This window comes from Dipodomys ordii, unplaced genomic scaffold (genome assembly GCF_000151885.1).
Source record: "Dipodomys ordii isolate 6190 unplaced genomic scaffold, Dord_2.0 Scaffold4, whole genome shotgun sequence".
NCBI lineage: Eukaryota > Metazoa > Chordata > Mammalia > Rodentia > Heteromyidae > Dipodomys > Dipodomys ordii.
In genome coordinates, this window is record NW_012267220.1 from 34,827,210 (window position 1) to 34,853,865 (window position 26,656).

Below are 26,656 nucleotides of genomic sequence, written 5' to 3' on the forward strand. Positions count from 1 at the left end.
CTCTTTCACTGTGTTAATGTATGTTTGACATGTTGATATAAGAATATAACTTCCATTCTATCACTTACAAAGGACCAACTGATATTCATTCCACTCACAGAAATGATGAATCCTCAAGTTACACTTACTCCTGATTTCTTCTTACAATGCAAGGTACAATTTACTTTTTGGACTCTTACATGATACAGAATAGTAAAATTATGATATTTGATTCCAAGACTAAGAAATTGAAACTTTTGTCAACTGACTTCACAATTTTCTGGTAGGGAAACTTCTGAAAAATCTCAATCTCCTTCTACACAGTTTCCTTGAATAGGAATATATTAATCTAAAGATGGATTTAAAATGAGAGACTATATCAACCCAACAAGTACCATCTACACAGAGATTTAAGGTTAGCATGCTAATATTGACCCTTAAAAACAACTAGATTCTAACTTAGTAAGCTGTCTGCCTATGAGAATCTGAGCTACTAGTAAATTTATTTTATTTAGCTCTATAAAGATACCAGAAAACAAGATCTATTATTTCAACTGCATTCATTACCAGGGAAATAAAATCAGAGATCTAAAATTCATCTATTGAAGGTATTTAAAAAAATTTTTTAGAACAGCAATAAGTTGAGTGGTGATGGTCTTGGAAATCAAAGGGTAAGGTGCACATGTTATCCTGTTGGGTGTCTTTAAAAGGAAAGATACTTACATAAGGAAAAGAAAAGAAAGACATCTCTGGAGAGAACAATAGCACCAGAGGATGTGGATAGAACTTTGAACTCACCATGTCCTAGAGCTTGAAATATCACCAACACAGCTGAAAGCTAACTTCACAGTTTTGATGCATATTTGACTACTCAACATGAAATGGACCAAAATTTTTCTGAACTCTTAAAGCTATTTAAAAAAATCATATATTTCTTATATGCTGTTAAGAATTACTAAGGGCATTTGGGTCTGGGAAGGTGGCTTAGTGGTAGAGTGCTTGCCTTGCATGCATGAGGCTCTGGGTTTGATTCCTCAGCACCACATACGCAGAAAAAGCCTAAAGTGGCACTATGGCTCAAGTGGTAGAGTAGTAGACCTTGAGCTGAAGAGCTGAGGGCCAGTGCCCAGGCCCAGAGTTCAGGCCCCATGACAAACAAAAACAAACAAAAGAGAATTACTGAGGGCATCAGTTATATATAGTGATGTTAATAGAAATTATAGTATGACATAAATCCAGGTTCTGGACTCCCTTAATACAATTCAGAATGGAATAAATAGATAATATTATTTCAAAGAAGATTTTTAAACTCTTTAAAACATTCATTATTAAGTTATAATGAGTAACAGTAGTTAATATTAAATTGTTTCTCCATATATAAACATCATTTGTTTTCTTTAAAAAGAAAAAAATCTAATTGTGAGAAAAATACAGCATTTAACAAATGTTGACTGCTCAGTTAGATTTAATCTGTTAGTGTTAAGATTATCCAAAATCTAGTATGAGCAATACTAAATAAAAAATTCCAAAATAGGAAGATGAAGTGCTTTTTACTGGTGAGAGGAAAAAAAGCAAATATAGAAAACTAAACTTAGAGAATGAGAATGGTTAAGGAACTCCACCTGGGAAGTCGCACAGCCTACCAGGGAGATGATTTCAGGAAATTGACCAAGGAACATAGGAGCACAAATCAATTTCTTTTATTTTCAAAGTTTACAATAAAATATCGGGAGAATAATATGCTAATCATACATGGTTGGCAGTAAAGTGGGGAGGTGAGTAAGTGAGGAATTAGGGTATGGAAGTATTCAGAATACACACTTTCTGATAGTGTAGGATGAGATATCAAAATTGAAACTGTTGTACAAAACAAGGTATAAGAGCTGGGAATGTGGCTCACTGGTAGAGTGCTTGCCTCCCATGCATGAGGCCCTGAGTTCTATTCCTTAGCACAACATAAACTGAAAAGGCCACAAGTAACACTGAGGCTCAAGTGGTAGAGCGCTAGTCTTGAGCTGAAGAGCTCAGGGACAGTGCTCAGGCCCAGAGTTCAAGCCCCACAACCAACAAAAAGAAAACAAAAACAAGGTATAAGGCTACAAGATAGATAGAATGAGAATTTCTTTGGTGATCTGTTACTCTTTATATCCCACTGCCTGGTTAAAATCAGGGTGTACCCCAAACATGGTGGAAATTGTATGTGAGAATCTAGAGTCCTTCTCATCCTTACCCTGGATGAGAAATTAAGAGAATAAAAAATAAAAAAATGAAGAATTCTGGATAATTTCACACTCTTGGAGAAAAAGAAGTATTATGGGCTATTTTAACACTCCAATACCTATTCTTTACGGCTCATTTCTAGTTAATTGACCCAGAATAATAATTAAAGCTCCATGGCAAGTTCTGCCAAAGTTAACAGTTAAAAGTAAAGTTAACAGTTAAGTATTTTTGTAAGTGCTCTTAAAATTTAATCCTGACAAGCAATATTTTTATTTTCCCTTTTTTTTCTGCCAGTCTTGGGGATTTATCTTGGGGCCTGGGCATTGTCCTTGAGCTTTTGTGCTCAAGGCTAGTACTCTATCACTTGAGCCATGGCTCCAGGTCTGGATTTTTGGTAGTTAGTTGAGGATAAGGATCTCATGGACTTTCCTGCTTGGGCTGGCTTCAAACCATGATCACATCCTCATATCCCAGCCTGCTGAGTAGCTAAGATTACACGATACATGAGTCCCTAGTTTGACAAACGTTTTGTTATATGTTTACATGTTTCATGGGCATGGGTCAACATGCTTAGTCACAGTGAGTAGACTGCAGTCAGTACTGAACCGCTGTCTTACTTCCAAGGGGCTTTCATGTACTTACCACCACCAAAATCTTTCCTGACAGCCCCAACTGTGTGCAATGACTCCCCACTCTTAAATCTAACATGGGTTTGTGTGCCTCTTCTGTTTATCATATGTTGATTTTATTGGAATTACTGAACTGCTTGTTCCACCATTAGATTATAAACTTGTAGAGAGCTAAAATTCTCTGTTTTACCTTCTATTGGCCCAGGGCCTGTTTTAGTGTCTCATACATATTCATCTAGTTATTCAAATCCTTACCCTCTCCATGCCATGGCCATAAATATGCCATTGTGAAAGGACTCAGATAGCTGACAGAGAATTACATTAAGCAACACAATCAAAGGCGGGTTTCTAAGCACATCTCACTTCCTAATGAAAACTGATAAAAAAAATAAACTGGTGTCCTTCATTTATTAATTAGGTTTTCTGACATTTGTGTTCCACAATAACTTTTAAGAGATTAACCAAATGCCAGAAAATTCAATATTTTATAAAAAGTTTTTGTAAGTCATTGGCAGCTCAAGATAGTTTAAGAGTGGACATATTCTAAAAATGTGTTTGTGACTTTAACTAAGTATCACTATTCCACAATACTGTGAAATATATGAAATTGATGTAATCACCTAATCTCAATAATTTTTTTTAAAAAGTGTGCAATTATTTTAATTGCACAAAGCTATGGAATACATGTGTGTCAATCTGCAACATGTATACAGAGGATTATGTTCAAATCAGAATAGTCAATTTTCAACTCCTTAAACTCTACAGTAAATTTTTAGTTAGCACATAATGATTGTATATATTTTGATGAAATATATCAGAAGGATATACTTAGAAACTTCCTTGCCACCTTCTTACTTATGTCTGTTCCCTTCAGAAACCAGAACCTGAGCTCTGTAACTATAGCATGAAATAATGATAAAATGAGTTCCTTTCTCCTCTTCCTCTCTAAACATTTAACTTTACCCCTTTGCACTAAATCACAACCATTGAAAGCTCTTTTTTCTTACATTCCAAGTTCAGATTAAAGAGGCCTTTAGCATGTCATTCCATATGCTTGAGCCAGCTGGATCTAACTGAAGTGTTGGTCAGCTTTGAGCCATTCAACAATAAAGAAATAAAAACTGAAAAGTTTTATATACACTCTTTACCTAGATGAAAGTTATTATAAAGTAAAGACACCAAACCTTTCAAATTATTAGAGAATGTTAGACCTAATGTGGACCTTGACTACACTGTATGCATCCACTCAGATTTCAAAGGAGATACTGTTGCTCAGTGAGGGACATGTTATGTCCAAAGCCACAGGGAAAGAAATAACTACTAATACATGTAAAAATGTGAACGAATCTTAAAAAACATAATGTTGAGTGACAGAAGCCAGGCAGAAAAGAGTGAATACCATATTTTCCATTGAATTCTAGAACAGACAAAACTAAATTATGTTGGTAGATATAAAAAAAGATGGTTGTCTAGGGTAGGCCAAAAAAGGCTCTGAGGGAACCTATGGTAGCTATAAAAATCTTACTTCTTGATTGAGCAGGGGGTTCCATAGTAGGAAGTACTTTCTAAACCCATCCAATTGATTGCCTAAATCTCTGTATTTCATTGTGTTTAAATTTCATCTCAAATGATTTGTTTAAAAATAAATTTCAGGGAGGTGGGGGAGGAAAAGGATGGTAGGGGAAATATAAAGGAGAATGTAACAATGCTCGATAGGAAATGGACTCATTACCTTGCTCACGTAATTGTAACCCCTCTGTACAGTATCTTTACAATAAAAATATATATTAAAATAAATTTCAAAGTTGTTCAGAGAGTCTAGTTATCTGCTTGCCAAGCCAGCACTCTTTGGTTCTACCACTCTCTTGGTTCTTTTTTTTATTGTTGCAAATGGACTTCTCTAAATCAAGTCAGGAATGGCCTGGTACCCTTGCTGACTGGTTCTGGATAACTCTAGGAAGCCACATCACACCCAACATGAGAGGTATTCTAAGAGGCCTAATGCTTAAATCTTCAATATGAAACTATCAGCTCAGAACCACACTGGAAGCAGTTATGATTCATGCAAATTTCAAACAAGACAAATAACGATTACAAGTCCCTCAAGAAAAAATGCAGGGAGAAAATTAATGAGCTCAGGAATATTAGGTGTCATTGGTAATTCTAGAAGCAATATGAAAAAGTGAAAGATCCTCTCATTTAGTTCTCTTCACATCAACTGAAGGCCTATTCTAGGCACATACTGTAATTATAATGTCTCTCTAGGTATGGCATATATAGAAAGTGTTCAAGTTGCTAAAATGTCTGTGTATTAGTGCCATATATAGATAGATATGTGTTGTTGTTGTTTTTAAATTCTGGCATCTCTGAAACTGTTTTCTCTACAGGCAACTATTGTTTCCATTATCTGGGAATTAAAGACAAGGCTGAATAGAAGACAGCCATTGACCTACAGGTCCTGTTGCAGTCTAAACCTGCTGCTGTAATGGGCATTTTATTTACGCCATCTCAGATACCTTTGGTTGGAAAGATAGGGAACCCAAACAGAAGCCAATTTTCTGAAAGTAGAATTGTTATTCACAGCCAGTATCATAAAATAAACAAGCAAAGAATATCCTTGAATTTCAGGATTTATTCTGAGCTTTTCCAAGCAACTTACTATTTACACTCTTTTTTCCAATACTTCCTTCACTTTGACATCTCAAAACTTTACTAATATATGTTTCATATGTTTGTAGAAAATTGTTCTTGAAGACAAAATACAAGGAGAACACCAAATTTCCAGAGTCAGTGGATTTTTGGTTAATGCCAGTAAACCATGAGCCCTTTGTCATGGGAGTTCATACCACTTAAAGAGAAATACAGAAAAAGCAAAGGATATAACTATTCATGGTTTCTTCTCAAGGGAAGATGTGGATTTAAAATTTGCTCCTACTTTTTGGTCAGTCTGGCTGATTCTCTTAGACACTCATGCCTCATTTTCAGCCAAGTGAATTATCAAAGTAAGTAATGATAACTTTTATATCATTTACTTCTAGGTAATATAATGTCCTGAGGCCCAATATGTTCCCTAAGCTCAAATTTAAGTGCATTAAGTGAGAATTGTTCATTACTCTGTGATATACACTCATGTGCTTTCAAATTTCATTTTAATCATTTATACTAATTGACAGACTAGATCCCCCAGAAGCGTTGAAATATCTGCTAATGGGCAATTGCTTTATATGTTGGTGTGAGCATTTGCATTTCTAAACTTTTAATCACATTAGATGGCTAATAATTCTCTTGCTATTTAACAGTGAAGAGAAATTTAACTGTCATTATGATGTTGGTGACAGTTGCCAAAAAGGAAGAGTTGGTATCTATATTACTAAAACTAGCAAAGAACAACATGAATATACTAGTCTTATTAAGTAATGTAATAATATTAACAACCATAATGGGCAGATAACTTGACTTTTGCTCTTGGCTGTGCAGTCAATTATTTTTAGAGCCTCAGATAAGTCACTTAATTTCTCTGAGATTCCATTTTTTTAACCTATAAAATGGAGATTAGGACATCTGGTCAGCTGCAGGGATACTGTGCACTTTAGATAGAATGTCTACAAAACATTTTCTTAGTTGTTTTCCAGACATGCAGGCTCCATTCTATCATCTATGTTGGCATCGTCACCATCATCACACTCATCACTAGGACAAAGTGAAGGGCAGTCTAGGAAAATGTGTCTGGAAGATTACTTGTGGAACAAGGCAAGCCGATTGTACAATGTGTTACTCTCGTAGGCTGCCATTAAAAAAACAGTATCACAGACAGTAGCTTCAAATAACAAAAATGTATTCTTGCAGGAAGAAGAAATTCAGATTTCGCTCATCTGAAATCAAAGTGTCATCTGGTCCTATTCCCTCCAAAACCCTGAGGGTAGACCTCTTCTTTGACATTCCCAGATCCTGTGGGCTTTGGTATCTTTGGATTGGGAAACACAGATTCAGAATTTGTCTTTGTCTACAAAAAAACCTTCTCCTTTGCATGGGAAAATTTCTTTTTCATTATATAGAACAGGTTTTGAATGTGAACATCCATGCTCCTCTCCATCCAGGATGACATCCTCTAGAGTACTAAATGATGTCTGCAAAGATCCTATGCAAACGAAGATCATATTCTGAGGTTTTGGGTTCACATGAATTTCAGAGACATTGAATAACCTGCTACACACACCAACTTGCAGCTTTAGTAACATGGTAAGGTTGTCTGAGAACTTGTTTGGAGAAGAATTTTAAGGCTGAATTTTGTCCAATAAGAAAAGTTCCAGCAGTACAGCAAGGACATGGAGTCCGGGTACCCATTTGCATGGTCTTGTCTTCATTTATCATGGATCATGAGGAAATAAAGACCTGAAGACTCAGTGACTAGGGTCACTTAGTGACAAAGTTCATTAGGGATAAAATCTCCTGATTCACATTTCAGTGCTGCTTACACTACATAATTTGATAGTCTTTCAATTATTGCAATACTTCTGTAGATAGTCTTAATAGAAATACAAGTGTAAAACTTGGAAAACAAGTGATAGTTAAGTATTTATGTTCATTTAAATGGTTAGATGAGGAGCATTAAGTCCATTTGACTGATTTTTATTTCCAGCTATGCAACTGAAATCAGCTTAATCTTAAAGCTGAAACACACACACATATTGTTGAGTTTAAATAAGGAATGTGTGAAACTTCAACAAATATTGAAGTGTTAGTTTGGCTGACGGAGTGTTTGCGAATATCAGAAAGAATACACTTTAAACAAAAGGAAGTGTTACTAGAGACAGCAAAGGACATATCAAAGTAACAGAAAAGTTCATTTGAAAAGGTCCAATTCACTAAGAATATATAGAAGCCTAAATTTGTAAGTATCTAATAATGCACTTTAAAAATATATAAAAAAGGGCTGGGAAGATGGCTCAGTGGTAGAGTGCTTGCCTTGCATGCCTGAGGCCTTGGGTTCGATTGCTCAGCCCCACATAAGCAAAAAAGAAAAAAGCCGGAATTGGCACTGTGGTTCAAGTGGTAGAGTGCTACCCTTGAGCTGAAGAGCTGAGGGACAGCACCCAGGCCCAGAGTTCAGGCCCCACGAACGGACCCAAAAAAAATAAAAAAATATAAAAAATGTAAAGAATTAAAAAGGTGGATGAGGACATTTATACCCACAACTCAAAGTTTTTTTGTTTTATTTTTTTTACCACCAAGCTTCTCTCAAGTGTTAGAAGAAAAATAATGAGGAAATGACTTTCTAGATTTAAACTAGATTAAACTTTATACTAGATTAAACCTAAACTAGATTAATCCTTATTTGTATTTAGGGCAACTTACTCAAATGATCTTTTTTTCAATTGAACATGGAATATTATTAGAAGAAACCATTTGCTTTCCACATAGAGCAATTGTTTATAAATTTCCAAGGTCATTTAGACTATATGCTCTGATGCCATTGGATTCAGAAACAAATTAACCATAAAATGCTTTTGCAGAAGAGTCCTATATACATATGTATACACATACCATATGTATACATATACATGTATGTAAATATATGTGTGTATATATGTATATATACATATATGTGTGTATATATTTGGATATTTGTGTAGGTCCTGGACCTTGAACTCAGGCTTGGATGCTATCCCTGAGCTTTTTTGACAAGGCAGTGCTGTAACACTTGAGCCACACCTCCACGTCCAGCTTTTTGGTGGTTAATTAGAGATAAGAGTTTCAGGACTTTCCTGTCTGGGCTGGCTTAAAACTGATCCTCAGATCTCAGCCTCCTGAGTAGTTAGGATTACAGGTATGAGTCACTAGTGCCTGGTAACAACACATTTTTAAATGCAGGTGGAATAGGTAAGTTCATTGTAAAATATCATACTTTAATTAATATAACAAGAAATATATGTAATGAGTAACATTTTATTAGGGAAATTATTTTCTAATAAAAAATCTTCCCAAATTATAAACCTCTAAATTTAGATAGCTTCACTCATGAATTTGTTTGAAATTTAAGAAAAACTAACACTATTCTACCATGAATACATATAAGATTTAAAACAGAGTGAAAATCTCTCAACCTGTTTAAAAAGATCAGTATAATTTTGATACCCAATCTTATAAGAACATTTGAAGAAAGAAAACTTAAGGCACATTTTATCTCATAAACTATAGCACACACATACACAATATAGACAGAGAGGGGGAAGAAAGGGAGAGAGAAAGATCCTTAGCAAGTACTAAGGAATTTGTTCTAGAAATATGTAAAAACATAGTATTAAGACAAATGGGTTTTTAATTCAAAGTTGGGTTGACATTTGAAAATCCTTTAATAAAATTCAATATAAAAACTATAAAATCATGAAAACAAAAATGTGATAGCATTCAGCATGCACTCATAACAAAATTAACAAACTATGAATAAAATATGAGTTTCTTACTTTGATTTTGTTAGTTATCTGAATAAATCCTGAAAGAAGCAAGCTTCAATAATGTCTGTTATTACTATTTGTATTCAACATTCTTCTAGATTATATAATAATGTAATACATAGATAAGATGTGAAAGGAAGAAATAGTCATTATTTACAAATGACATCACATTTACATAGAAAATCCTCAAATTACTTGCTAATAGAATGAATAAGTAAACTTCCCAAAGCTATTGGTTATACTTGGGAATACATTTCCTATGTTGATACTAGAAAAAAATGGTAAAAAATAAAAACTTCAAATGCCTTCATTTAAATGCTGGTTTCCTCTCGTGTTGTATAAATCTTTCATTTAAAAAAATCTCATTTATCTTAGCATCCACAAACAGCAAATTCTTTGAAAACAAATCTAAATGAAGATGTGCCAGACTTTTGCAGAGGTAGCTATAAAATATTATGGAAAGAATTCAAAACATCAATAAATGTTTGTGAATTAGTTGATCCATTTGTGTGAAAGTTTGCTTGTGAAAGTTGACAATTTGACTGTAAAATTTATCTAGAAATACAAAGGAATGAGAATAGTAAAGAAGCTCCTGAAAATGAAAGATGGAATCTAGAATTTACACTATTAGCTATAAAAATTTACTAAGTAGATGAAGTAATATAATAGAATTAAAAAGACGTCAGTGAGACATAATTCACAGAACACTCTGGCAAGCATGTACACGTGTGTGTGTGTGTGTGTATGTGTGTGTGTGTGTGTGTATGTGTGTGTGTGTGTGTGTGTATGCAAATCATCTGATCCACACAAAAAAGATTTATTGTTATCCTCTTTTCAATAACTGGTACTGTATCAATAGGTACTTGTTCAGAAAAACATTCTTGAATTTGCCTTTTCCATTATACTATGCATAAAATTAACATTAGATGAATCAAAGACAGGTATTTGTAACAATATAATATACAGACAGTAACATTTGTTTTAATGAAATTAAAATGATAAGAAAATCCTTAATTAGTATCCAAGTGATGTTAACCATTAAAGCGATTGGATAGTTAAATATTATACTTTTTAAAATCCTATAAACTTCTACAACTTATCATGAAAATATGGGCTTGGGAATACTGGTCAAGGGAAGGCACTTCTCTATCATGGGCAAGACCTTGAGCTCCATTCTCAGAACATCAAAATGTAAAAAGAAATAGTTTAATTTTTATAAACAGGATAAGGACAGCCAGGGTACTCAGGAGGCTGAGATTTGAGTATCACAGTTCAAAGCCAGCCTGGGCAGTAAAGTCTGTGAGACTCTTACCTTCAATTAAGTACCAAAAAAGCTAGAAATGGTGCTGTAGCTCAAAGTGGTTAAAGAGTAAAACTAACACTGAGCACTGAAGCTCAGGGACAGTGCCCAGACCCTAAGCTCAAGCCTCAGAACCAGCACATACAAAAAAATGAAAAAATAATAAAAAAACAGGAAAATGGTGCTCTCTTTTTCCAAATATATAACAGAATTCACTACTATCTTTTCTGTCTCCAGCTAGTTCATGTAATTGACTAATGTGGAGTTAAGTAGAGGCAAAAGTCAGACTCTGAAACTCTGAGGCTTAGTTTTCTCATGTAGAATAATGAGTCTAACATTTGTTTCAAAAGTAATTCTGAAGATTAATTCAGATAATAAATATGAAAATACCTAGCACCGATTTCACTACAGAAGTTTTATATGTACAGATGGATAGACAAACATTTCTCAGCAGCCCTATGCAGTCTACATTGGTTATTGATTTAATATATGCCACAGAAAGGCAGCATTATCAACTTTTTTACTCATTAAGAGTAATGAATACATGTCCTCCCCAAAATTATAATTTATTAGCACAGGCATGTGTGTGTTAGTACCTTAGGCAGATATTAATTAGGTTATACATCGTACTACTTATACATTATTAATTACAAATGTAATGAAAACAGATTATTTGGGGGTCAGTATCTAATAATCAATGTAAGTACTCTCACAATGAAACAGGGAAAATCTTGTCTTTTAAAGGACTAGTTTGATACAATCCTTTTGGGTGGACCCAGGTAAAGCAATGCATAGAATTGTCTTTGTCTGTCACAAGAGCACAATACTGCAAAGAAAGCTGATGGTCAGACACACTCCAGGCTTACATTTCTTCACCTGAGCCAGACTTCCTCTGACTTTCATCTTTCTGTATCTTTGCAATACAATTTCCTTGCCTAGAATGATTCTTCTCTTATCTGACTAGAAAATTATTATTACTGTTTCTGGAAATCACATAGTTATTCTGTCAAAACCTTGACAAAGTTCCTAATATGTGATGAGAAGCATCTTAGGCACCAGGGATATGACTCTGAACATTCAGTCCAGGGCCCCTTCCTCATGGGTTTTATCTTTGCATCAAATTCCCAAGAAAGAAAACACACTAAGTTAAGTTGCTCCATCCTGTTCTCATCCTGGCATTACAGAACAATCTACACATTTATATTCTGTTACCCCAGCCTGCCAGGGGCCTCCACACAAGGAAGGTCTTGGTCTACTCATCCCTTCTTTCCCAAGGTACAGTTGGGAGTGTGACACACAGTAAGGACTAAATTAATGTTTTTTTATATGAAACTATTCATTGCTCACAAGACCTTGATAAATTAAATTTGTTAAAGGATTTTGTAATAAATTTAAAAATAAAACTAATTACTTTCAGGAAAATACCATCATGTTGAGACAATTTTTACTTTTGCTTATTTTGTTAGCATTTTATTAACAGCCCTAGCAGATGTTTTAAAATGCTCTCTGATTTTAAAAAGATTCTGAACAGATGCAAAGTATAAATGGAGGTGAAACAATGCCTCATCAGCCTTTTGCATTTTAAAATCATGAGAATCTTTTCAGGAAAAATAGAACAAGCTTGCATTTAATTAGAAATTGATATGTATATAATAAATGACATAATATATCTGTTAAGTTTTTATAATAATGGACAAAAATTCACCCATGAAGTGAAAGTGATGCAGGACTTTCATATAATTTGTCTTCACAATATCAAAGTTTGGCATGTCTTACATATAGGAGTAGCAGTGTTTACTTAAAAATAGCATAGATCTGAAAGTTTACCCAAATCATAAAGATGTATCAAGTTATATTAGGAAAAATGCATGAAACAAAATTTCGATTCTTTGAGAAACACTAGGTAGGTTCTGAGGTCTTTAGAGGCATAAATATCATAACTTAAAGAGATATAATTCCCAACTATTTATTTTGCAATAAACAACATATTAGTCATTAGTCTTGCAAAAAATGCATAGAAAACTACTGCAAAGTGAGAATCTGAAAGTACATACTTGGTCTGGTGTTTGGATCCTTTCAGGTGGGCATGATACTGTTCTATGGAGTTTAGGGACACACTGCAGATGGTACATCTGTAATTGCGCCTCAGACCTGTGGATGATAGACAGACCTGTTACTACACCCTGTTCTGAGTCAGCAGAATGGAGTCTTGAATGTCCACAATTTGAGCAATGGAGTAAAAAAGAGGATTTCTGGTATACCCCACCCATCACATTTCAGGTCCTTCTTCTAGGTCTAGCCTATAGGCCCCACAGAAGAAGTGGGAATCTGAATTTGTAGAAGCAGTCAACTACATTTCTGGATGACTGAAATTACAAGAAGATACTTCTTTGAGCTAAAGCAAAATGTTTCTGGACATTTTATAGCTCAAACAAAGAAGCACTCTACTTTTCCCTAAGGCACACTGACAAAGTTAGTTGTTATTTCTAAAACAGAATTTTGAAATGTCAATGAATTTTCTCCAAATCCTTTCCTTGTCTCCTGTCTAATGGTAGAATTGGAAGTACAACTTCAGACATCATTAATTTAGGTGTTTCTCCCAGGACTATCTAATAAAATATAAATGGCCAGAAAGAAGGGTAACACATCAATCAGTTTCAAATAAATCTTTATTTCCATCATGGAGCCTAAAAGAAAATCTCTGCATCCACATATTTATGCATTTAATTGCTTCATTAATGCAGTATCAATTTTGGATTAGGCAATGGGAATTCCAATACAAGAAAAACGCTGTTTGGTTTCAAGGAGCCTAGTAAATTCTCCCTTCTCTTAATCATATTATCTCATTCAGAGAAAACTAGCATTAAAAAGCAGCTTTAATCAAATAATTTTGAACATCTGGAACTTACAATGACACACACATCTACTAGCATGTTGCTTCAAAGGAGAGAGGGAAATAAAGTTACTTCTGATCTGAAATGCTGGATTTGCTCCTTGGCTTGACCTTAAAAAAGTCTCATAACTCTTTCCAAGCTGTTTCTTATTTATATAATGAGGAAAACTCCATCAACATCACAACAGTATTTTAAAAACTAAGTGAATAGCTATATTAATTTACTTAGAAGTTAAGAACAGGTATTAATTTTGCCACAAAATTATGGTTTTGACATTAAAAAGCCTGGATATTAAACAATGGCAGCATCTCTTTCTAATTAATGCATTTTTTTCAAGGAGGCAGTTACTCTCTGATTTCTCAAGAAAGAATACAATGTACTATGATTGGAAGTGCTTACAACTTGACACCTGGGTTACTTTATGTAACTTAAATGTTTTCTGGAGGGTTCTGTTTTCTTATAGTGGAGGGCTTGCACTGAGATATATGTCACTCATGAAAGAGGATAGTATGGAACATGTGAGCAGTGTAAGTTAGCTATTGTTATAGATTACAGGATAGGTGAACTAGGTAGTGATACACAAGAATATAGTTATCTTCTGCACTAGCAATATTCAATAGAGATAAGACAGCTTCTTTAAAAAAAACATAGTACTATGAAAACTGGATATCCACATGTAAAAAGACTGAATCTGAGATTTCTATTCTTTTACATTATACAAAAATAAAACCAAATGGTTCAAAGACCTTAATTTAAGACTGAACTTGTGAAACTACTATAGTAAAACAGGAAAATATCTCAGAAATGTAGAAATAGAGAATGAATTTCTGAATAGGAATCAAATTGTTCAGGAAATAGGAGCAAGAATTGGCAGATTGGTTGTGCCAAATTAAAAGGCTTCTATTCAGTAAAAGGAACAACGATAGAGCAAAAAGACTGTCTACAAAATGGGAGATAAAAATTTTGCTTGATATTCATCTGACAGGAGGTTAAAATTCAGAATGCATAAAGAACTCAAAAAACTAAACAACCAAAAGCAATCAATCTAATCAATATATTGGCAATGGAACTGAACACTTCAGAGGAGTAAGTACAAAAGGCCAATAAATAAATGAAAGAATGTCTAATGTCTTTAGCCATCATGAACATGCAAATAAAAATTCCACTTTAGCTTTTTCAGAATAGTTATCATCAAGAAAACAACAAAGGGGGTAAAGAAGCTGAGTAGGGGGAAGGAATCCCTTATACAAGGTTGGTAGAAATATAAATGAGTTCCAGCACTGTGGAGTTAAGTATGGAGGTTCCTTTGAGAACTGAAAATAGAATTTTCATATGATTTAGGAAATATCATTTTGGGTATATATCTGAAAAAGGATGACTTTTGGCTTATCCCTCTGTGTTTACTGCAGCAATATTCACTATAGCTAAATTGTAAAATAGTCAGACATGCCTATCAACAGATGAGGTGGGCACACAGTTCAGGATTACTCTCCATGAAGAATAAAATCATGTCATTTGTAGGAAGTGGATGGAATGGAAGATCAGTATCTTATATGAACTCTACCAGCCCAGAGAGATAAACATCACAGGTTTTCTCTCATTTGTAGAAGCTAGGTGAAAAAAAAGAAAGAAGGTTATGAAAGTAAAAGCAGAATTGCTGGGGAGTTGGATCAAGGGAGAGAAAAGGGTTTAGGGGATAGGAAAGAATAATACAAAGGTGAATATGATCTAAGTATATGAAGGTATGAAAATGTCACAATAGAACTCTTTACTTTGTACAAATAACACACCCTTAAAATAGAAAAATACTAAAAAGAATAGTAAAGAAGAATAATATAGCAAGAATTTTATGGCAACAAATCCAATCAGTCCTGTTCATTAATCCTTAGTGCCTTAGAATCCCACTCATGAAGCCCTGAGCTTATGTCTTGAGACACTGGTGTAAATACACCTGTATTACTAAAGTGGAGAAAGAAATACGAAGGTAGTACATCAAGGGAAGTGAGAAAATGCCAGGGTGGTATTCTGTGCCACAAGTCTATAAAAGAGAATGGAAAAGAAATAGGTTGGAATTTCCTAAAGGGAAAACTGCTGTACAATGAGCTGTACCCCCTCCTCTACCATGTAAAAGCATGGAGTCCTAATTCCTCACACCTAGATAAAGGGATCTAATGGAATCACCTAAGAGCTTGACGAGCCCTACCTTACACCTAGGAAACAATGTACTGAACTCTGACGTCTCCTACAAAATTTGAAGTGTTACATTACTGATAACAGAGTACAAGAGGTGGCAGGGGTGGGCATAGTCTGGATTTTCAGAGCTTATCAGAAAATATGCTATATAAAATCTTTCCAGAGATCACCTGTGTGGAGCTGGTCTGATGTAATGTTAGGCACTACTAAGAGTAGTAAGTTGGGGCAGTCAACCTAAGAAATCTATTGAAGAGAGAAGAAAAAGAAGAGTCCCAAAGGATGAACAAAAGCTCTAAGCAGAGTAAAAGAGAGAAGTTCACCATACGCTCTTTCCCACAGCAAGCAGACAGATCCAACAAGAACTGAGCTGGTAGAGAGGGGACCACCCAGTTTAAAAAAAACTTTGATATACTTTAAAAACATTGCTCTATCTTGGATATATTAATGAAAGACATAGCTATCTTATGTGTGTAGGAGAGAGCAAAGAATAATTTAGTTTGATAGTGAAAAATACATGCCATTTCTTAGTGTTTACTTGGAAAACAGGAAAGAATGAACCCTACAGACAATTTGACTGGACAGTGGAAGACAAGAAAATAGTTCCCTTCTGATGACAGCAGACATAATGAGCCCTGCTTACTGACTGGCATGGTACTGGCATCGGACCTATGTTCATGCTTGCAACATTCGTGAAGAGTGGTGTATTCTGGCCATTATCCTTACAGCCTGATGCGTATTTCTGAGGGAACCCTTTGAGATATCCTTTGTAAGCTATATGAAGATGAAATTATTTTTTATTCTATTTCAGTCACATTAAAAAGACACTGACTTATTTAATTAATCCATGAAGAGTCAATGGAGTCTGGGAGTATAGCCCAGTGGTAGAGTATTTGCTTAGCATCTATAAAGCCCTGGATTTGACTGTTAGAATCATCAGAAAAAACATTTAATTATGAAAAAAAGAACAAAAAGACACAAATATTTGGGTTTTTCTTCATAAGTTATCTAAGGAACTCAATCTCTTTAGGCATCGACTCGACTCAATTCAGAGGTGACACAGATGATACTGAATCTCTTCACTTGAGCATGGGTACATGCCAGATCCTCTGGTGAGTGTGTCACAAGCTGATTCCCCAGAGCAGCTTAGGAATATTCTGATTCTGGGAGCTTTGGGTGAGACCTGGAAATGAATAATAAGTTTCAGACTACAAGCCTACCTCCACTTGATGCTCACATGTTATAAAGAACTTCAGAATCGATTGATATTCCATTGAGAAACTTAGACTTGTCTGAAAAATACTGGGCCTTAGGAAGAAAAATAGAGCTTGTCCTCAAAGAAGGCCTGTGTTTGCATTACTCTTCCATTTCAGGTGTATGCATGATTCAGGAAGATAACCATGGTCCCCATACTCAGCAGCTATAAGTTATCACAACCAGGGTGGACAATGTTTGAACATTTATCCAAGGCTGATCCATTCAGCTCTTTTATGCATAGAATCAAAATACGAAAACCAGCTTCAGGCATTACTCCTTCCAGAAGTTCTCCCCATCAATCTTGTCAAGCATAACCACTATTTATATGAGTCCTCTTCAGACTACGGACTAATCAATGGTCTCCTCATAACACATGGGGGTTCAGTTTGGCAATAGGCATAAATATTTATGTTCCAAAATGGGCATAAAAACACCAACAATCTAAAAAATATTTTGATCTGTTGCTTTCCATAACAGTTCTCATGCTCTGCAGTCTAACAGAGGTGTAGGCAGGAAATATTTGGCACTTTATTGCGATGTAAACTACAGGGATCATAAACTGGAAAGCCAGTGTATATAAACAAGAACAAAGTGGGGGCCAGAGCAGAGGAAACCTCCCCCACATAAGACACAATGTCCTTGGTGGGAACATAGAGCTTTATTAATACTCAGTTGAAATCCTAATTACTTTGGAATTATACAGCTCATTTTTCCTTAGGGAACTAGAGAATCTTATTATTAAAATAAAATTGCTGACTTTCTTATTGAATTCATCTTCACCACAATATCATATTAAGACTATTCTAAAACCTTTGCAAGCTAAAGATTGTTTCTGTAGGATTGCCTAAGAAATGTTAGAAAATATAGTCCTTTTCTGAAAAGAGCTGACAAAGTGTCAAGATGGAAAGAGAGCACATGCATACAGGTAGAACATGCAAAGCAGACCCTGAAAACACCCCAATGAGAATCAGGCTAGAAGAAGAAACAAAAGAAGGAACTTGTTTCTTAACTCAGAAGATCTAAAAAAGCTTCTTGAGAAAGCATCATTCTAGTATTTATATTTCCTCATACAGTGTTTAGAAAACAGAAAGTGACCACTTAATGTATCTATTCATACCAAAGCTAGGTAGCTGTAGCTCATGCTGTATTCAGTTCCATGCTGTATTTCGAGACACACGGTCAAACCTGCATGGTGCCAGTATTTGTTTGAATGCCAAGAATAAAACTCAGTAGAAGGTAGGAAAGGAGTAAAAGAAGAACAGAAAACAGAAAACTAATAGCAAAAATGATAAAGCTAAATTCAATCAGGTTAATAATTATATTACATGTAAATAGATTAAACTCTTCAGATACTACAATTGTCAAATTAGATAAAAAGCAAGACCTAAATACATGCTGAAGTGAACAGATGCATTTTTTTAAACTTATAGGTTGAAAGTTTAGGACAGAAAAAGACATGCCAAGAAAACAGTTAAGAAAATGGAAGGGTTTTCTATTACTATTAAACCAAGTAGACTTCATGACAAGGTATCTTTTTCCAGTAATTTTATAATAATATGGGAGAAATGACTTTAAATATAATTTAACTACCTAGAAAGAGTCAACATAGATGAAGCAAAGATTGATTAAAAAAACAAAAAGAAACAGACAAAAACAAAATAATCATGATATCTCCATAGTTGCTTAAAATAAAACAAAAATCAGTTTAAAATATTGAATGAAAGCATCAGCAAGCTTGTATTAATCAATATTTATGACACTACAATCAACAACTGTGGGTAAATATGACCCTTCCAGGTGTGTATAGAAAACCCATTAATACTTTGCTGACATCCAAGAGCTGGTGATAAATCTTACATCTATAATCCTAGCTACTTAGGAGGCTGAAATCTAAGGATCAAAACCAATTCAAGCAGAAATGACCACGAGGGTGCTGAACCATTACATAGTTTCACTTATTAAGTACTTGTGTTTTGTAGATGGGACTGTTTGATTACAGTTAAGTTAAAAGGAACAAGAAGATATACAAAAGATCTGAGACACTTCTAAATAACCCATCATCAGAGAATCAATCCAAAGGAAATTAGAAAAATTTTTGAACTGAATGACAAGGAAAATACTGTATATGACAAAGTTAAGAAATAGAAAAGTTAAAGCCATTTTTGGAGCTAAATGTATAATTTCATATTGGCAGCAAAAATGGGTTAAATTAATGTTCAAAGTTTTTAGCAAAGGAGACAAGCAAAGTCAACCACATTCAAGTAAGAGGAAGAAAATAAGAGAGAGAAAATATCAAGAAAATAGAAAACAAACAACAGAAAAAGACAGTGACATCTGCCTTTTAGACAAGATTAATTTGAGTAGGGTAGAGGTTTAAAAAACATAGCTTACAAAAATAAAAGATCAGACATGGACAAGAGGCTATGTTGAAAAACGAACTTTCCGACTTTAGGGTGTGGTGGGGGGAGAAGATGGGAAGGGATTGGAAGGGGAGACAAAGGAGGAGGCAACAATGCTTGTTAAGAAATATACTCATTACTTTGCCCATGTAATGGTGACTCCTCTGTACGGTATTTTCACAATTAAAAAAAATGTAAAAAATAAACAAAAAATTAAAAAACCAAAAAATAAAAAAAGATCTGATATCAATACAGATACTACTGATATTTTAAAAGGAAAATGAGAGACTATCAAATACTTTTATAGTAAAAAAAATCTCACAATGTTCATGATAACTGTCTTTAAATATCTAACTTACCAGAATTAACATAGAAGGAACAAAAAAATAGAAAAGCCATTCATTTACTACAGTGAATTTATTGTCAAGCTTCTACAAAGAAAGGTCTAAACCCAGAGGGCTGTTCTATAGAATTCTATTGAATAACAAGGGATTATGTAACACCAACTTCATATAAATTTTTCATGAATAGACTTGGGGGAAAATATAAATAGATGTGGAAAAGCACATTTAAGAAGTTTCAGCATTCATTCTGAATTAAAATTTGCAGCAAAGTAGACAGGAGCTGTATTTGAAAAGGAACATAAATGAAAACCAAAGCTAATGCTATATTAAAGGCCAAAATAATGAACAGGTTTTTTTGTTTGTTTGTTTTTCCAGTCATGGGGTCTGAACTCTGAGCCTGGGTGCTGTCCCTCAGCTCTTCAGCTCAAGGCTAACATACTACCACTTGAGCCACAGCGCCACTTCCTGCTTTTTCTGCTTATGTGGTGCTGTGGAATCAAACCCAGGGCCTCATGCATGCAAGGCAAGCACTCTACCACTGAGCCACCTTCCCAGCCCACGAACAGTTTTTTTTCTATAATTAGAAAAGAAAAGGTTACAGTGTTGGAGCATGGTTATTTGGGGGTAGGGGGTTGGATTGGAGAGTTGTTAGGTTTTTGTTTCTTGTTTTGTTTTTGGTCCTGAATATCAAATCTAGATATTTCTATCACTGAACTATATTTTCAACTCCAAAAAATTATTATTACGAAGGTTCTACCTAGGGGAAAATCGGAAAGGAAAAGGAAATCAGAGGCACACAGATTGGAAATGAGGAAATAAAATTAATCTTTATTCATAGAATTTACTGTTGTTCATACAGAAAGCCCTAATGGAGTTACAAACTACTAGAATAACTGAACTCAGCATATCACTGCATATGAGGTCAACAGGAAAAAAATAAATCAATTGTAGTCTTGAAATAGCTACATTGGAAATTGCAGTTTTCTACAGATATTATCACACTATAAAATTATTTTAAAATATTAAGAATAAGCTTAAAATATGCAAGAGTTAAAACTTCAAACATCTTGAGAGAAACTAAGAGAAACATTCCCCACACATAAATTGGATGAAATGAGAATTATCAATTCTCTATAGCTTAATTTCTAATTTGTTAAAATACCAACAGGCTCTTTGTAAACTATATTTAGGAATCAGAAGAGCTGCAAGGACCAAAACAGTTTAGAAAATGAAAGGGGGAACAGTCTCCTACTAGAGAATTGTAAGGTTGACTGTAAAAGCTATTTTTATGTCATCAGTGCTGTCCACAGATGGACACAGAACATCAGTGCAACAGGATAGAGCCCAAGACACCACCACACACTCAGGGTAAATTTATCTTCAATAAATGTGTCAAGGATAATCAGTAGAGAAGGATATTCAACAATTGTTATCACCAGAACAACTGGATACATTTCTATCAACTTCTACCCCATCATAAATTCTGGGACAAGCAGTAAAGGTCAGATAAGATGATGTTAAACAAAATGAACCCCAAGATAGGGACACAAGTGGTTTTTTCTTTCTTGCTATTGTTTCTAACATATTTATAAGATACCATGTGATTTTTTTTGTTGCTTTGTATGTCCCTTCCTCATGGTATAATACCTGATTTCACTGTATTTGATGTTGGTATAATTTGGGGAGGGGAAGGGAAAAATTGTTTAAGTAGGGACAAAGGTTGACCCATTGCAAGGAGATGTACTAGACACAATGTTGACAAAGGAGCTTTACAATCTAGGGGGGGAACTGAGGGGTTGGTGTAGAGGAGGTGGGAGAGGAAAGGGATAGTAAGGGAAAAAACAAAGGAGGAGGTAACAATGCTTGAAAAGAAATGTACTCATTACCTTGCTCATGTAACTGTAATCCCTCTGTACATTATTTTCACAATAAAAAACTTATTATAAAAAGACTTTATATATTTAAATGAAAAGCTTTTAGATGAATTTAAGAGTATTATCATTAATGTAAGATGGGCATGTATTTCCTAGGAAAGAAAATGCTGAACATAAAAATAGATAAGATGGATTTTATTTACAAAGATTTCTGCTTACGAAAGGCACCATTAAAAACAAAAACAAAACAAACAAACAAAAACAAGCCAGGTGCCGGTGGCTCATGCCTGTAATCCTAGCTACTCAGGACGCTGAGATCTGAGGATCACAGTTCAAAGCCAGCCCGGGCAAGGAAAGTCCATGAGTCTCTTATCTCCAATTAACCACTAGAAAACCAGAAGTAGCCCTGTGGCTCAAGTGGTAGAGCGCTCACCTTGAGCTGAAGAGCTGAGGGATAATGCCCAAGCCCAGAGTTTAAGCCCCACGACCAACCAAACCAAACAACAACAACAAAAAATACAGATCTGCGATCCAAGCTACTAAGGAGGGAGGCAAGAATATTTTCCATTCATGGCCAGCCTGGGCAAAGTTAATGAGACCTCATCTCAACCAAATAAAACAGTAGGACTATCTCAAGTGATTTGGCAAGGCTTATTTAGCATGCTCAATCTTTAGTACTGAAAGGAAACCAGAGAATTAAAAAAAGAAAATGAAAAAGATATTATTTAATATAGAACTTGTGTCTGGAATATAGAATTAGCAACTTTGAACATCAACAATTAAAAATCAAACAAGCCAATTTTTATAGGGTAAAATACTTGATCAGAGATACCATATGGGGAAGATCTAAAAATTACCAATAAACACATAAAAGGATTCAATATCATTTGTCACCTGGAAAAGAAAATAATCTACACAAGTAAATATTATCGTACAAACTCTACAAATGCTAACATCCAATACAAAGGTAAATAACCATGTAAAGAACCAGAATTACACTCATTCCCTAGGAAAAAGAAAACTGAAAAGTGTATAAGAATTTTATAATGCCTTCATTCATAAATTCCAAGCAATCCAAATGTCCATCAACACAAAAATTGATAGATGATGATGTATTAATGTAATGGAATAATGCCTGCAAATTTTTAAGATGCACTGATTTATGTAACAACATAAATTAATCTTAGAATCATTACATATAGGTAAAGAAGTCAGGTATACCAAAGAAAATTCTGTATAATTCATTTGTGTCATGAAGACAGCTGAACTCTCCTGTGAGGAGAGGATTCAGAACCCCTCTGCCTTGTGGCTGTGGGAGTTGACAGGAAGAGAAAGAAAGGAACTTTTAAAGTTGGGAAAATGGAATTCTATGCTTCTATCATAAAGAACGACACAGCCCCATTTGTTAGGAAATGAAAAGACGGAAAAAACATCATATTAAGTGAAGTAACCCAGTCCCAAAGAAATTTAGGTCCCATGGTTTCCCTTATTTGCAATAATTAGTATACATATAGGATAATCTTATCAGATGAGCTGAAAAGCTCAAAAGCCATGTACATATGAACATATAAGATGATGCAAAGTGTAATGAACCCCATGATATGGACACAAGAGGTCTGTCTTTATTGTTATTGTTTTAAACATATCATGTGATTTTATTATCGTTTGTTGTTGTTGTTTTCTTTGTATGTTCCTTCCCCTATACCATATCCCCTGTTGTCACTGTACTTGATTTTGGTTCCCTGCATCTTGTATATACATTTGCCTAATTTGAGGAGGGGAAGGGAAACAATGAGATGTACAAGACACTATGCTGAAAAATGAACCTTACAATTTGGTGGAGGGAGTGTAGTTGTGGAGGTGGGAAGGAAGGGATGGTAGGGGAAAACAAAGGAGAAGGCAAAAATGTTGATAAGGAATGTAGTACTCATTACCTTGCTCATGTAACTGTAACCCCTCTGTATAGTATTTTCACAATAAAAACTTATTAAAAAAAAAACCCAAAACGCTGAAACAAGGACACAGGATGGGCCATTGCAACAAGGATACCCACAGGACAGAATACTGGAAATGAACTTTGCAACTTTGGGAGGGAGTGGGGGACACGATGGGGTGGAGTGGGGAGGAGTATGGAAGGTGGAAGGTGGGAGAGGGAAGGAATAGTAAAACAACAACAAGGGAAGGGGTAACAATGATGGACGAGGAATACACTCATTGCCTTACTCATGTAACTGGAACCCCTCTATACAGCATCTTTACAATAAAATAAAAAAATTTTAAAATCCTAAATTTCTTTGCCAATAACTTGACATTGAAAATGATATTAATCTACTTTAAACTGAAGATTTTATATGGTAATCAATCAAAAATAAATCACTTAAGGTAAATTTCAAATTAATGTCCTTGTTTAACTGATGTAGATGTTACTTTTTTCACGAATTATTTTAATTCTTTGGAATTAACTAATTTTTTTTCTTTTAAAGTTTTTATAGACACTCTATCTTGACAGAAATGACAAGTAGTATATCTTGTATGGATGACAGGTTGTAAATCTTATATGACTCCATTCTTTTTCATAAAAATTGATATCGCAATTAAGAAAAATAAGTATTTTGAAAAAAACTACGTCACTCCATAGTGCCTCAGAAAAAGTCATATTTCCTTTATGCAACTTGAGAAAAATGTTACTTTTTATTGTGAAAAAACGATATAGAGGGGTTACAATTACATGGGCAAGATAATGAGTACATTTCTTATCAAGTATTGCTGCCTCCTCCTTTGTTTCCCCTTCCCATCCCTTCCCATCCTCCCATTACTTTTCATAAATAATAGAAAACATCTTTGGATTTTTCTGGGCATCATCATGATTTTCTGACCAATAAGTATATACATGGAGAGTTTCATTGTGGTTTATTCTGGAGAAAATATGAGCAAATATAATTGTATCATTTTCATAATTTAGAAATGAATAAATGTCCATTTCTAACTAAAAAAGTTGTGAAAATGTATCTATTTAGAATGGTAATTGCAAGGTATATTCATTTAGCAAAATCCACTCTGTTATATGCCCAAGATCTTATTTCACATAAAAACAGAAAGATACGATGGCTGTATTTGTGTGTGTGCATCTGCATGTGTGGTATATACATGTGCATGGGTGTGTGCTAGCAATTGGGCTTGTACTCAAGGTCTTGCAGCCATGCTTAGCTTGCCCCAATTCCCTTCATTCCCAACCCTCACCCTTGCTCAAGCTGATGCTCTACCAATTAAGCCATACCTCCGCTTCTGGCTTTTTGCTGACTAATTGGAGATGAATGTCTCATGCACTTTTCTGCCCAGGATAGTTTTGAACTATGATCCTCAGATGTCAGCCTCTTGAGTAGCCAGGATTGCAAGGATGAACCACAGTGCCCAGCTAATGCAGACAGTTTTACACAGAAACGTTAGCAAACTACAAACTTTAGCCATTTTCTGTTTGCATTTATTCTCTATAATTTCTATTGTTTTATACTATCGGAATGGAAATTTCATTTTAATGTTTTGATAACCTTGAACACTAGAAGAAATATTTACCCATGTTCTGTATTATAATGCTCAATAAAGCTGGCACTATTTTGAAGGATGATTAATAACACAAAAGTAAAAGCAATATGGATTTGGTTTTGAATTATGTCTTACATATGTGTTTTAAACAGCAGTAAATCAAAGTATCCTATGTGAATTTTCATGCTCCAGCACAAGAAGCAATAGCTAAAAGTTGCCCTACATATGCCATATGTAAGTACTGTTTAACTTTTTTTTTTATTATGTAGGCACTTGTGCGCCCACTCTGCAACATCCTAGGAGGAGATACTATTGTTCTGACTAGACAGATTTAAAAAATATTGAGGACAGAAACTTGGTGTAAAAGACAGTCCGTGGGAAAAGAGCTGGGCTTTGAAACCACACACTCTTGTTCATAGTCTCATCTGCTCTGCAGACTGACTCCTGTGACAGGTGTCAAGGAATAGAATTTCCATAGTATGAAAACTTCTCTTTTCAGATTACCAGCTCAGTATTCTCATACCTGCCCACTTGCTAAGTGAGAATCAAGGAGTGAGCTCTCAAAACACAAATTCTGTGTCTCACCCCCAGGTGACTGTGATGCAGTAAATCTACACTGGAACCTAGCTATATTTTCTAAGTTGTAAGTTTTGGGAAAACAAATGGCCTAGGACAAAATCCCATGGGAGTGTATGGAAGTGCTATGTCTTTGACAAATAGAATTGTTTGTTTTTAAATATCTGCTCTAATACTTCAAGTGGCATGGATTTTTTTGAGTTCTTTTTTAAACACAGCTGTTTTGAGCAAGTCTCTAGTACAAATGTATTCCTAATTTATCAAATATATCAATTCTTTAAACAAGTAACCAGGTCTCCAAAGGTTTAGTTTACCAGACTTGTCGTCTGTGGACCACACTTATAAGTGCAGGTGGCTTCCTACATGCATCCTACGTTGTATCTATCACTACTTTTTGCTTGACACTCCTGTATTGATGATTTTATTAAAAGCTATGACACACAGTTAAGGCTGAGTCCCTAGTATAGTCTCTTCAGTATAGAGAAGGCCAGTCATATCCTGAATGTCTATCAATCTATTTAAAGCTTTGATTGTGTGAGTGTGTGCATGTGTGTGTGTGTGAGAGAACTCTGACATGTTCTAAGTGAGACTTATATTGAGCCTGTTACAAGTCAGCTCTAATAAGTTTCTTCCACAAAAGTTTCTGTTAAGACAAATCATTACTTTTACCTTTATACTGAATTACTTACCTGTTATTATTTGTTCAAATTAAGTTCTATCTAAATGAATTCTACTTATTCTTCTCAAGATAGCAAATATAACTCAACTCCTTTATTCTTCGTTGGTGGTGGGTGCCTAGGATTCTCTGGAAAGACTATGAGCCTCATCCTAGAATCTAGAATGAATAACTATCAAGTCTGTCTGTTGTGAGTGGTGAGGTGCAGGAACATGCTTATTGTACCTGGGCTATTCTAGCTCCAACATGTTGACTTCATTTGCAGAAAAGTTGGGACAAGGACCCTCCCCCACAGTATAACTCCTGCTTTTACTGTATTT

General features: G+C 34.8%; 1 protein-coding gene across 1 annotated transcript in view; it reads right to left on the minus strand.

Moving 5' to 3' along the window:
- The window catches only part of Zmat4 (zinc finger, matrin-type 4), a 416,076-nt gene that overhangs the window by 36,915 nt on the left and 352,505 nt on the right, over positions 1–26,656 (minus strand). The window contains exon 6 of the mRNA XM_013025137.1: positions 12,638–12,734. Coding sequence (XP_012880591.1) covers positions 12,638–12,734 — 97 coding nt within the window. The remainder of the gene's footprint in view (positions 1–12,637; positions 12,735–26,656) is intronic.